Here is a 13,021-nt window from a genome sequence, read left to right as displayed (position 1 = left end):
CTAGCAGGATGCAATTTGATGCCCCTGGGCACTTAGATTGTAATACCATATCCCTCACTCAAAAATTAGTATCTAGCCTCCGTTAGGGAGGGTGCTGTGGTTAAGGACAGGCAGATTTTAGAGCCCACAACACTTACTGTTATGAGTGGATGTCGTTCCTAGTGTTAGTAGAGCAGCAAACCTATCAGCCTGGTGTTACGCAGCTTGCACTTACCTTACAACTGTTTGTTATGCCTTGTTAGGCAGTTTCCAATAATGCAAACAAACACGCCAGGCAAAAATCGGTATGAATTACAACAGTTACATATACATGTATGCGCATACGTGTGCACCAATGTTGATGTATATTTGATGTACGTTGACAGGTACGGATCCAGTGGCTGTGTTCCGCTGGGCCATCCTTCGTGCCTTCTTCAGAAGTGTGTCCGCCTTCCGCAATGCCGGGAAGAGATGGAAAGCAAACCAAGGTAATGAAACAGATCTATGTTATCCTTGTAATTGTCAGTGTTGGGAACAGATATTTGTTTGTAGTCAGTAGTAAATCTGGCAGATGATTTTTGATAGAATCTGATGGGCTTGTGTTACTCTTTGACATGTTACCACAAGGTAAAATAAAGGTGTTGTTTTTGACATGTTTTCTGTGTTTGTGTGTGTATGTGTGTGTGTGTGTGTATGTGTGTGTGATTTTGCAGATACTTGTTGTCAGCATAACTTCAGAAGGTCTTCTTGAATTGTAATGATATTTGGTACCGTATGTGGGTAGGTCTTGCAAAGGGCTTGAGTATGGGTATATCCTGGCTGCTATCCTTGGTACTGTAGCAGAACGTCTGAGTTTTGTATCTTTTTTCTTGGACATGCTATAGGGTTGAGTTTTTTTTTTTCACTATAGATGCATCCTTATAAAAAAACACTCTAATAGTATAATCCTAACATATTTTGTTTCTGTCTTTAACAGTAACATAACATTTCAGAAATACATGTATTTGGTGCAAAGTAAAATTCTCTCATGTCTGTACAGGCAAGCCCAGACCGGCTCCCAGGGTCAGACCCAGTCCCCGCCTCCGCTCCACCTCCAGCCTGTCAGAGGTGTCTGACGATGAAGAAGTGCCTACCAGGTCTGTCATCACAGTGATCACACATACAGTATCCCCATTCAGGGCTCAAAATACCACCTGCATATGCAGGCTAGTGCAGGTAAATTTGGAGCTGTGCAGGTATTTCTGATGTCTACCTGCACCTAACCTGCACTGGTCCATGTACATGTCCATGCCATATGATGTTGGTGTATATGGATTGTTACTAGCTGCATTGATAAAGTATAAAAGAAAAAGTAGCAATGGTTCCTAAACAATTTTAGTATGATCCATACTTCCTAAGTTCAGAGTGGTGCAAGTAAAATTTGTCTGGTGCAGGTAATTTTCAATGTTACCTGCACCAGGTATGCAGAAAAAAGGAATTTCGAGCCCCGCCATTTCTATACTTACTTGTAAACCAGGCCTGATTAAAGGTTCTCATGTGAGATTAGGGCAGTATGAAAAATCATCTATCTTGAACAGATTTATTGGTTCCTCCAAAAATAGGGGGATCCTGTGCAGGTGCTGTTTGTGACTCCTGTGGTGGTAATTGTGTCTGTAATATCAATAACATGAACATTTCATAATACACATTTTTTAGTTTTGCTGCCAAGAGTCTACATTGAGCACCTTTGAACGTGCCTCTAAGCCTTTAAGTAAACAGCTTATAGTGCTTAGACTATAGGGATTACTAAAAATTAATGTGACAATGTATTCCCTGGCACATATTATCATACACATTTTACCTTAATGTTGTCCAGTAGCATTACCTTACTTGTACAATCTTTCAAATTGCTTCCGTTTACTTTTACCAATAGTTCACTCTAGACGTATCATTCAAAAACAAACTTTATGCCCCATTAAATGTCGCTCTCTTTCTTGATATCATTTAACTTGTCAACAACTTTGTTTTCTGTGTGTTTTTTTCCTCTCTGTATTTGGTGTATTCTACTGTTATCCCACCAACCTGTATATAAATCCTTTGACTCACAAGTCATATGCAAGAGTACCCCTCACATCATATCTCTTCTGTACTGCTCATTATTCCTCCTTTCTACTCTTCCTTTCTCCCCCTTCATCCACCTGTAGAAATAATTACGCGGTTTCACTCCTGTATGTCAAGGTCCCCAAATAGTAAGTTTCTTCTCTGTTTTTCTCAAGATTAAAACCCCCTTTCTATAGGAATTGATTTGAACTGGCGTGTATGGGTCCTGGTGTGTTGTACATTAGTCTGCTTAGTCTACTTAAGGTTCATCTCCACATTGTTGCCTGTTTTTCTTCTTCATGGTTTGGTTTTGTTCTCTCTTTTGTCGTTGTGAAAGCTGCATGTTTTCTATTGCCAGAAAGTCATCCTCTTCTACATGTACACGTAGTTCTACTTCACTCCTGTTGATCACTTCTCTGTTGAATAGTCTGGCACCAGTTGATAGAAGAACACTTATATAGGAACAGATATAATGTAAAATATATATGTATCTTGTATAAGTTTGACTAATTCATTAAGTTTACAATCCTCCGCAGTCCCCTTAGCCCTGCACTCCCTGAAGATGACTTCAGCTCTCCCACAAATAAAGCCCTGACCCCCAGAAGCAGCCCTTACTCCACCCCCGAGGCCGGCAGTCGCCACACCAGCACTGGCCACCCGTCCAGGAGAGAGAGCGGCTCTCTGTTTGAACAGGAGGGTCTGCTGTATTCCACGACGGACCCAAACACCGCCAAGGTGTTGCGCAGAGCTGCCAACATTCTCATGTAGGTTTCCTTCCTTTTTTGTCTTTCTAGTTCTGTAGATGCAGAAATGTTTGGGGTAGTTTTATGTTCCCAGTTTTCACAGTGGCCTCTTCACTGCGAATTTAAAACCACTGCGAACGTTTTTCCATGACAGTGCATGGTGCTACCTCAAACTTAAAACTACCCCGAAAAGTCCCTTTCCCCTCTACCGCAAAATTAAATCCATGCGAACTTAAATACATTTACAGTGTACAGTGTGAGTGAGAGTATACATTGTTTACCCCTTAGCATGCCATATTAGGTAATTACACTCTTACTGTGACTACCAATAGACTTTTTCACGGATCTCTTTGCATGCTGGGAGTTGCAGGGCACTAATTAAGGGTAGGGCAGGTGGCAACAACGTCATTGCCAGATGACAGAATGGGTGTGATGCATGCTTGCTGTGTTCTCATAGTGTCGCACATCTCTCATTGTGCAATGAGAGGTACATATATTACTACTGGTAGTACATTGTAACATGAAACAGAAGATCCTTTGTGACAAACTGTTTTTCTCTCAGTTCTACATCTTACCAATACAGGTGTCTCCAAACTTCAGTGCAACATTTACCTGTTAAATGTCAAGCATTTAAGTTGATTACATTTCTAATTTCCTTGTTTACCTTTTCAGGAAGAACAAATCATTCCGTCATGGCAGGCCCCACAAGGTGAAATTTGAATTTTGAATAAATTTTCAAATTTTCCCTTTAATTCATTGTTTTTTGTCACATGCTAATTCATGTTTTTGCCCATGAAGCAGGCGTATCTTATACCTGCAAGTCCTTTATTCTTTTAGTGTTTACGAGACTTGCGCAGTGTGAAAACCATAGTACGAAGAGAGGGAAAGCCGTCGTCAACGCTGAGAAAAGCGCCGGCCACTGTCAGCGCGCAGTTCTCTGTGTCTCTCAGCAAGCTGATGGAGACTCTGAACCAAGCCAAGCCCTTCTTTGTCAGATGTATCAAGTCCAACTCCGATAAGGTAAGATAGAATATTCCTATTAAAGCCGTTAGTAGAATATGTGAAACTGATATATAATGGTGGATTTTGTTACCTTTTTGTACGGCGGCTTTGTTTTCAGTTTGTGTGCTGTAGTTACTGTAGATGTTTGATTTCTTATTCAAATCAGAGGGATTCAACTTGAAAAATGACCCCACTTTATCAGGACAAAAGCATTTCAGCTCACCATTGTCCCCCAACTCTGGCTTCCTTTAAGAGACTCTTAAAGTAACGTGAACAAACAAAATGAATGGACTTGAATCATGTAGCAGCTCTCATTATTATATATTTTGTTAACAAGTGTATATATAGACTCATTAAGACTCACTAGGACTTCAAACAAGGTAAACTGTATGTCTGTTATATAATTTGTCTGACCCTTGCCTCTTCCCTCATGACCTCAATGAAAAGTGGCCTGCAGCCCGATTTGAGCTTTCTTGTCAATAAACAAAGGTTGAAACAAACAAAAATCTCTTTTTTTTTAAGGCCCCCTGCAAGTTTGACTCCCAGCTGGTGTTACGACAGTTGAGATACACGGGGATGCTGGAGACGGTTCGCATCCGACAGTCCGGCTACAGCGTGCGGCTCACATTCCAGGTGTGTGTGCATTCATTATTAGAAGCGAGAAGAAGCCGAACTTTTGTGTTGGACTAGATTTGTGATACTTTTATATGTATATATCTTGACTTGTTGTGACCTATACTTAGCTCGGTTGGGCAAAACTGTACAATAAAGGTCTTCATTCATTCATTATTGTTTATTCAAAAGATCTCCATTAGTGAGTACAATTCAGACACTGCATCACTAGTCTTCCTGGAGTCATAAGACAAACATAAAACAACATTAATACAGTACATTGAGACTATTTACACCTTATCATCACTTAAACCTGACCTACAACATAAAGATACACTTAAACCTAAAGAAAATACTACCGCTATACCTTATTCTAAAAGTAAAAATAATGTAGTTGAGAGGTCATGTACCTGATAGGTCAGAGGTCAGTGCTAAATATGCATTCATTGGTTAACTGGTACTTCAGTGCTCGTAACTTTTTTCAGCCAGGTTGCCACGGTGGCAACCTGAGTCAAAAGCCAGGTTGTGCCATTTCTGGTTATGCCACTTCCAAGGTATTACTTTCCTTAAATTAGCAACTTAACCATTATCTTTCTTCCAGTTACATGTAACTACTTATGTTTGATATTATCAAGAAAAAACTAAAAGTTAAAGAGTACATGCATATAGGTGGGGGAAAAGCGGTGTTCCAACTGCAAAATTCAAGGTTGTGCAGTGTGCAACCTGGATTTAAAATTAAGTTGCGCCAAGCAAAATGTGGTTACATTTGCAAGAATTAGTGTGCAAGCGGGTTTCTGTGTCTTCAACTGTGACCTGCCTGACAATAATTCTCCTCCTCTTAGAAACCTTAGAATGCTTCAATTTAATTAAAATTCTCTAAAACTACATACCATGGAAGGGGGAATCTCCACTTCAACCCCCATGGCTTCCACTTGGACGGTACGCTCCATCATTGTGCAACTTCATCCAACATTCATCCTTTATGCAAGGTTTTGAGGTTGTTTTTCTTAATTTATTTTTGTACTCAATGTCAGCTGGAGTTGAAATGCTATTTTTGTGCCTATCTATGCCAGTGAAGATGATATTCAGAAACATCTGCACCAGACATATTTTTCTTGCATTACCCATTTTCTTTGGCCTTTTTAGTGCATCAAATCACAGTGTTTTGAAAAAAGTGGAACAATTTTGAATCTTGTTTTCTGCAGCTGTGTTTAAGGACAGCGATGGGAGTATTTTACTACCACTATTGGTCATATGTCACCTTAGTGTAACATGCTTGTTTTATCATGGGCCAGTACATGTACAGGTTATGTACATTCTGTAGATGCAAGAATACTGTACAGCTACAGTGTTACTTGCTCTAACCTGCATACACATGTAGTACATGTATATGGGGTCATGAGACGTAACTGCAGGGCATTTGGCCCAGAAACCCAGAGAACCTGGGTTCAAATCCTGTCATGCAAATGATCTTGCGCTTTTGGGAAAGGCATTTAACATGACTTTAATCACTCCTCTCTTCCTCTGTCAGTCAGTCTATACCAGGGCTCTAGCCAGCTCTAAATTTTTTTCCGTCAGCCAATTCCCATTGTCGTGAAAACCGCGAAAATTAGGATAGAACGGCGGAACTGAGACCTTGAAAAACGGGTTTTTAATTAGATTATCGTATGCCGACACACTATGTCAACAATCATAACAATAGTAAAACAAACTTTCCGACCGTGGACAGCGTCCCCAAGCCGCCTGTAGCTTCCAACAAGATTTTTTGTCCGTCAAGGTTGACGGATTGGTTTAAAAACATTTCCGTCACACGTAGCAAATTTCCGTCAATTGACGGAAAAACGGACGCTGGCTAGATCCCTGGTCTATACAGACTATGACACTATGCAAAAAGAAACTAAGCAGCAGAGGAGACTACAATACAAAAATGTACAAATTGAATACGAAATACATATTAAGCTTACCCACTCCACCCAGGTGTAAAAATGGGTACCTGGGGTAAGGGTTGGGCTCCACCTCCCAATACCATGCCCTAGACGCAGTGGATAACAACCCACTGCCCCTACAGCCTTAAAAAGGCCTTTTTTTTTTGTATGACTATTCATTTAAACATTTGTAATAGTGTATCTTCAGCTTAAGCTTGAGCAGGAAGTGGACTACACTCGACTTGGGTTTCCTCTTTCAGATACAAATTGTAATGTACATGTGGTGCTGACAAAGTTTCTGTTGTTTTGCCAGGAATTTGCCCAACAGTATGCACTTCTTCTGAAGAGGTGTAACATCAGTTGTAAAAAGGTCATTGCTTAGTTTTTGAGATACAAAATGTAATGTACATGTAGTGCTGACAATGTTTCTGTTGTTTTGCCAGGAATTTGCTCACCAGTATGCGCTACTTCTGAAGAGGGGGAACGAGAGTACTAAGGAGGACATTGCTGAGTTTCTACATTCTATGGAGCTGGACGACAGACACTACCAGATGGGAGAGTCCAAGGTAGGACAGGAGTAAAAACTTGACAGCCTTTCAGCGCAACAATAGGTTTTCTTCAAACTCACATCACTATACTGTTCAATTGCTGGTTTGCAAGCCCTTCTATAGCAACAGTTTCTTTTTCTGGAAAGCCAAATTATGGAAATCTCTCAATGACCACTGTTTCCCTCCTGTCTACAACTTATCAGCCTTCATAACAAATGTCCACCGCTGTCTTCGTGTACAATTATTTCCAACTTCTAGGTTCATTGCCTTAAAGTGATCTGATGACCTTACTCCGAACAATCTCAAAAATAATCTTCACAGGATCATAATAAGCCTTGTCTATGATTCCAACTGTGCATGTGCAGCAAGATGCAGTACATGTATGTCAAAGTTGAAGGCCCCTGGGACATAAGCAAAACATATATTATGAAGATCTTATGAAACCAAAACAGGACATTTTCTTACTACAAAATGTATGTTCAACAACAATAGTATTATTCTGATTAACGTACACATAAACATAAGGGTATGCGTCAGATATTCCCCCTCCTGCTTTTATTGAAAATCGTTTACAACCATCAAAAACAATCTTCTGAATCTGACTAAAAAATTTGTAGAGAAGTGCAAAGTGGCAGAATTATAACTGTCATTGACGTAACATTTACAGTGACCATGGCAACCAGATTGACACCCAGCATATTAGCCTGAGGAAAAATGTCCTTTGTATATATATACATGTAGTATATATAGCACGTTTTTGGCTAACTGCTGTGCTAGTTTCCAAACTGGTTGTCACGTTTACTGTGACGTCATTTGCTGTCGTAATGGAATTACCTTGCCTCAAAAAATACTCTTTATGAATGATTTTTTGTTGTTGAATTGTTGAAATGTTCAATAACAGGAAAAGGTGGACTTGATGCAAATGTCTATGTGTATGTTAATTGAATAATGTATTGTTGAATATAATCAGAAAATATTGTACTTTGTTTGAATATGTTTGAATACGTTTTGCTTTCAACATCTAATTATCAAACCAATCTGTCAGGCCCTTACATGTATCTCCTGTTATTGCCGATCTTGGGGAGATGGTTATATTGTTTGACTGCTCCCTCGAGGGGAGGATAGAAGAATTTGAAAACAAATGGAAACAGGCATGCTGACAATTAGTGTACTCTTTCTGAGGAAGGAGGGTCCAGATGGATGACAGAGCAATTCAAATAACAAACATGTTCATGCACTCCAACCATAGACATAGATACATGCACTCTTATTAACGTAGACACATGCTACCATCCTATGAACACCTTCCTTCTGTACATTTTGTACTCCATAACACACTGTCAACCCACATGACATAACATACATGTACTCTTATCGTAGATACATGCTACCATCCTACGCACATAGATACATGCTACCATCCTACTCACACCTACAAAATTTGAAAACCAAAGATGGTAATTTGTGCGAGGAAATAGAAAAATGTTCCCAATCCACTCCATCCGGCAATAGCTGGCCTACAGATACAACATGTCACTTCATTCAAACTTCTCGGTATTGTTATCTCCTCCGATCTGACTTGGGACGCACATGTCCAGCATATGCTGTCAAAAGCTCGTCCAAGAATGTACTACTTAACTGTTGCTTAGAAGGCTGGACTGTCAACTGATTTGCTTACACGCATTTACTTGGTATTTATTCGTCCCTTGTTAGAGTATGCGAGCTCGGTGTGTGGAGGGCTGCCTAATCACCTTTCCCATTCGCTTGAGGGCGTACAAAAGCGTTGCTGTAAGATCATTGGGATACCTGTAGAGTCCTTGCCTTCCCTGTCCATGAGGCGAGATCAGGCAACATTACGAACCATTCAAAACATACTGAAAGATGATGGCAGTCCTCTACATATCTACCGCACAGAGCAACTACAGCCTGCGACGTCCTAAACAACCCACCACCTCTTTCAGTAGAACGAATAGGCACGCCCAGTCTTTCATGCCCCGTGCACTAAAACTCTACTCAAAGAGCTGTACTGTATAGCAGATTTTATATTGTATGCGTTATCTTGATTTAATGAAAATTGTATTTTGAGTGATTTTAATCCTACCTGTGTATTGTCTGGTATTATACGGTCTTTAGCTTGTACGATAGTGCAGCGCCTCTGTAAGTCAACAGATTTCATGTACCTATTTGTATAGTGTACATGCAAGTTGAACTCTTAATAAACTGAACTGAAAATGTACCTTATGTACATTTTGTATGCCATAACACTGTCAACCACATGTTACACCCTCGTGTTGCTCCCACGCACACACCCCTATTAAGGACACGTGTCTCTGATCCTGTCAAGGTAATCATTTCCGCCCGCGCGGGTGGTTATTTTTGCCCAGGGTGGACTTGATGAAAGTACCCTTGATGTCCTGCAGTGCCTTATTTGGACTCAGGCTCTCGTGCTTATTCGCATAATAATTACAAAATTAGACTTCAGGTGGCGTTTGCTTCCTGTCTTTGAAGTCAGGCACTCTACCACATTAGTTATTATAGTGGTGTGACTGAATTGTACACACACACGTGTCTATGTTTTAGATCTTGTAGTGTTTGATCTTGCCTGGGTTATCTTCTGAGTTATCGATTCTGAAGGACATATAACATGAGCCTTTAGTACCTTTTGATGATACGGTAAGTGTGTGTTCAATGAAGTATGGCCTTCTTTGTAGAACTGCACTTCATTTTCTTCATTCTGTGCTGTGAATGCCATTTTTTTTATCATGTATATGATATACAGTATACTACATTGTATATTTTCATTCACAGCACAAATGTACTTGCCTGCTTCCCTCACTCACCCACTATCTGATATGTTGTTTCCCATCTTGTGAGGGTTAGACATGCTTGTATTTTATTACAAAGTAAGTAATTTGTACAGAAAGAATGAAACCTCTTGTATAAATCGTGAACTACATGTATTTGCGATGGTTTGCTATGGATGCTCCCAGTTTTCACGGTGAGCTCCAACTGGGAAATCATCACACCGAGCAAGTGCCTTATGGCTGTATTGTGTCTTAGGTACAACATGTATGACTCGGCCAGGGATTGAACTCACGACCTACTGAATGCAAGGCCAAAACTCTAATTTACTTGCCCTTGCGCCGGTTACACATTGTGATGAATAAAAGCGAAATGAAGTAAAAATTTCCCCGCTCTGTGGTGCAGGTGTTCCTGCGGGAGAGTGAGAGACTGAAGCTGCAGGAAGCCCTGCATGAGGAGGTGCTGCGGAGAATACGGGTCATCCAGGTGTGGATGAGGGGCATGCTGCAGCGCAAGATGTACCTGAGGATGAAGGAGTCGGTCATCAAGATTCAGGTGAGATTACACTTGTTCCTTCCTTTGTTCCTTTATTACGATACATTTTATCTTCACTTAGCCCTATTTAGGGCTAGTCTTCCAGGATTCGAACAATAAAACATAGTAGGCATGGTGCTTGTTTTATTAGCTAACAATCATAATAAGTTTGATACCGTAGGAAAGGGAATTACACAAGCTTTCATTTGATATTTACATATCAAATGAAAGCTTGTGTATTACATTGAAATTGATGCAGAAACATCAGAAATATAACCAACCAAAGTTAATATTCCAAACTTTTTGTGCCGAGTTTAGAAGTACAGTCAAACCTGCCCGAGCGACCACCTCTGCTCAGCGACCACCTGGCCATTTCGACCGCTTTTTCTCGTTCCCGATTTATTTTCCCATTGACGTAAGCATTAAGCGACCTTTTCTCAACGACCACCTGGCCAACGCGACCGCGACCGGCCCAAATTGGGACCCATAACGACCGCATCATTTTCAAAATTGAGGTTTTCATCGATTTTTTATGATAAATAGCGCGATTTTGTGCCGAAATTGGCCAGTTTGCGTCAGATTTTGGGGTTAAATGTACAGTTTACAGTGTGCGTGTTGTATTTGACATTAAAGACCTCGCTTCTTTGCGTGCATGCAGTGTGCTTGCTATTTGCCATTAAACACAACGGAAACCATTTATACTTTGCATCGGGCATGTTTGAGTCGGTACTCTTCTCAGAGACCACCTGTCCAAATCGACCGCTTTTTCCCGGTCCCCCGGGTGGTCGTCTTGGGCAGGTTTGACTGTAGTAGTAGTTACTAAGTAACTTGATATTTGGTGGTAAGGCATTCCATAGACTGATGGCACGGTAGAGAAAAGTTTGCTTTAACTTGTCATCAGTTGTCATCATTCCAATGTGAAAGAGGAAATCAAACCAGTTGATCTCGCCAAAGAGCTAATCTTACACTGGTTGTAGCAGGACAACAAGACAGTTTATATTGTACATGTATGTGCAGTATATAATGTACAAGGTTCTTGTCAAGAAGTACAATGAACAGTGGACAGCTTAATGTCTTGTCCAAAGGATTGCAAACACTTTAGTATAGAGTCCATGTAAGGTGAGCAAAAAGGTTAAGTACAGGTAAACAACAAATATTTGTACAAAAACAATTCTATGTGCAGGTTGTATTTCATGCTGGAGGTGTAGCTCTCCTCAAACACAGGACCTCCATTTAATCTCCTATCCAAGGAATGGCCCTAACCGAAGCTAGGTACTTACTTTCACCTAAGTGAACCGAGTAAAGACAAAGTCGTGTCAAGTGCCTTTCCCAAGGGCACAACATTGGGACAAGTCAGCAGTTCTGAACCTGTTATCTCTTTGGTCACCTTACCAATTGCACCACATGATGCCACCCTAACAGCCTAACTTGTCCCTTGCAGAGGAACATCAGAGCGTGCCTTGCCCTGAGAAGGCTGCTAGCTCAGCAGCAGGAGAAGAGAGCGGCCATCTCCATCCAGAGCCAGTGGAGAGGTCATAGGGCACGGCGGAAATGTGGGGAGATACGGAGGGAGAGACGAGCGCAGGAGCAGGCCACAAGGGAGATGGAAGAGGCCAAGAGAAGGTTTGGGAGACAAACTTTGTGTATTCCAACCTAGGGCTGCATACAGATACGATATTGATAAGCCAAGAAATCAGCATTTATTTACTTGCAAATGACAACCATCAAAATTTGCAGTGTCTTTGATTTAGATTTCTCTTGCAAGTCAAGCTGTAGATTCTTTGCTTGTTGAGAGACCGAATGTCCAAATAGACCACAGGTTGAATTTTTCAGGTACAGGGAACGTTACAGTTACCTACATGAAAACTTCAATGCTGGTACTTGTACATACAGTTTGTACCCTGATGTTCAGTTAAGGTATGCAGACCTACTCTAACCATTTTTCATTCCATGTACAGGTTTGCTTAATACCATATGCATGTACAATGTGTTTTTTGAGCATGTTATCAATTATAGTGGAAGTCTCCTGCAAAAACAACAGAATGCTACATGTATAAACCCTTTTAAGCCATGTTTTACAAGAACATTTGTGTTTGTATGAGTGGGCGTTTTTGCGAACATAATGTTTGTGGGAAGGGCAGCAGCTCTAGGTAAAATTAGTCACACTTTTCCTGGAAAATTAGACAGAAGTGGGCACTTGGCACTTTACACAAACTTGTTTTTCAGCCAGACTATTTTGGCACTTATTGGTCTTCATCCTAATATGGTACGATGTGAGTGTGGAGAAATCAGACCCACGCACTTGTAAGATTTTGTATGGCGTACCGTTTTGTCAAACGTAACTGGACAATATTTTTATGTAAAGCAGGTTATGAAAATGTTAATGATCTTAAGTTTCTTCAGAAGAAAGTTGAAAAACAATCCTGTCATACAGTTATGGCTTATAATTTATAGTTATAGCTTTACCCATGTACTAATAAACTAGTAGACATAATATTATATACATATAGACATCAACTGCTACATGTAAGGGTTCAATATTAGCTCAGAAAAGAACAAGAATTAGTCATGCCTTCCAGTACTATAATTATCAACCTGAGGTGTTCAAAAATGTGTTTGTCTCTAAAACATTATAGAGTGGATCTCATTGCCACAAGTGCTGTTGGGTTATCCTCATCTTATAGCCTTAAACTACACTTGCAGATAGATGTGCAAAGGTTAGATGTGACAGGTGGTCCAGAGATATATAACAAGCTGCTGTCATGCTGCGTGCCTGTGATTGAAGCTGGTGTGCCAC

The 13,021-nt window shown here is 40.5% G+C and overlaps 2 protein-coding genes across 16 annotated transcripts in view; both read left to right on the top strand.

The window, feature by feature from the left end:
- LOC118409729 (3-oxoacyl-[acyl-carrier-protein] reductase FabG-like) overlaps positions 1-13,021 on the top strand; it is an 876,245-nt gene that overhangs the window by 592,928 nt on the left and 270,296 nt on the right. The window lies entirely within an intron of this gene.
- LOC118409687 (unconventional myosin-IXAa-like) overlaps positions 1-13,021 on the top strand; it is an 83,761-nt gene that overhangs the window by 36,427 nt on the left and 34,313 nt on the right. For all 15 annotated transcript variants that reach the window (XM_035810894.1, XM_035810908.1, XM_035810906.1 and 12 more), the window contains 9 exons: positions 366-467; positions 1,019-1,115; positions 2,595-2,822; positions 3,474-3,510; positions 3,639-3,821; positions 4,326-4,436; positions 6,784-6,906; positions 10,096-10,245; positions 11,666-11,847. In XM_035810894.1, the coding sequence (XP_035666787.1) occupies positions 366-467; positions 1,019-1,115; positions 2,595-2,822; positions 3,474-3,510; positions 3,639-3,821; positions 4,326-4,436; positions 6,784-6,906; positions 10,096-10,245; positions 11,666-11,847 (1,213 nt within the window). The remainder of the gene's footprint in view (positions 1-365; positions 468-1,018; positions 1,116-2,594; positions 2,823-3,473; positions 3,511-3,638; positions 3,822-4,325; positions 4,437-6,783; positions 6,907-10,095; positions 10,246-11,665; positions 11,848-13,021) is intronic.

Source organism: Branchiostoma floridae, chromosome 2, assembly GCF_000003815.2.
Source record: "Branchiostoma floridae strain S238N-H82 chromosome 2, Bfl_VNyyK, whole genome shotgun sequence".
Taxonomy (NCBI): Eukaryota; Metazoa; Chordata; class Leptocardii; order Amphioxiformes; family Branchiostomatidae; genus Branchiostoma; species Branchiostoma floridae.
This window is presented reverse-complemented; position numbering and strand designations above follow the sequence as displayed.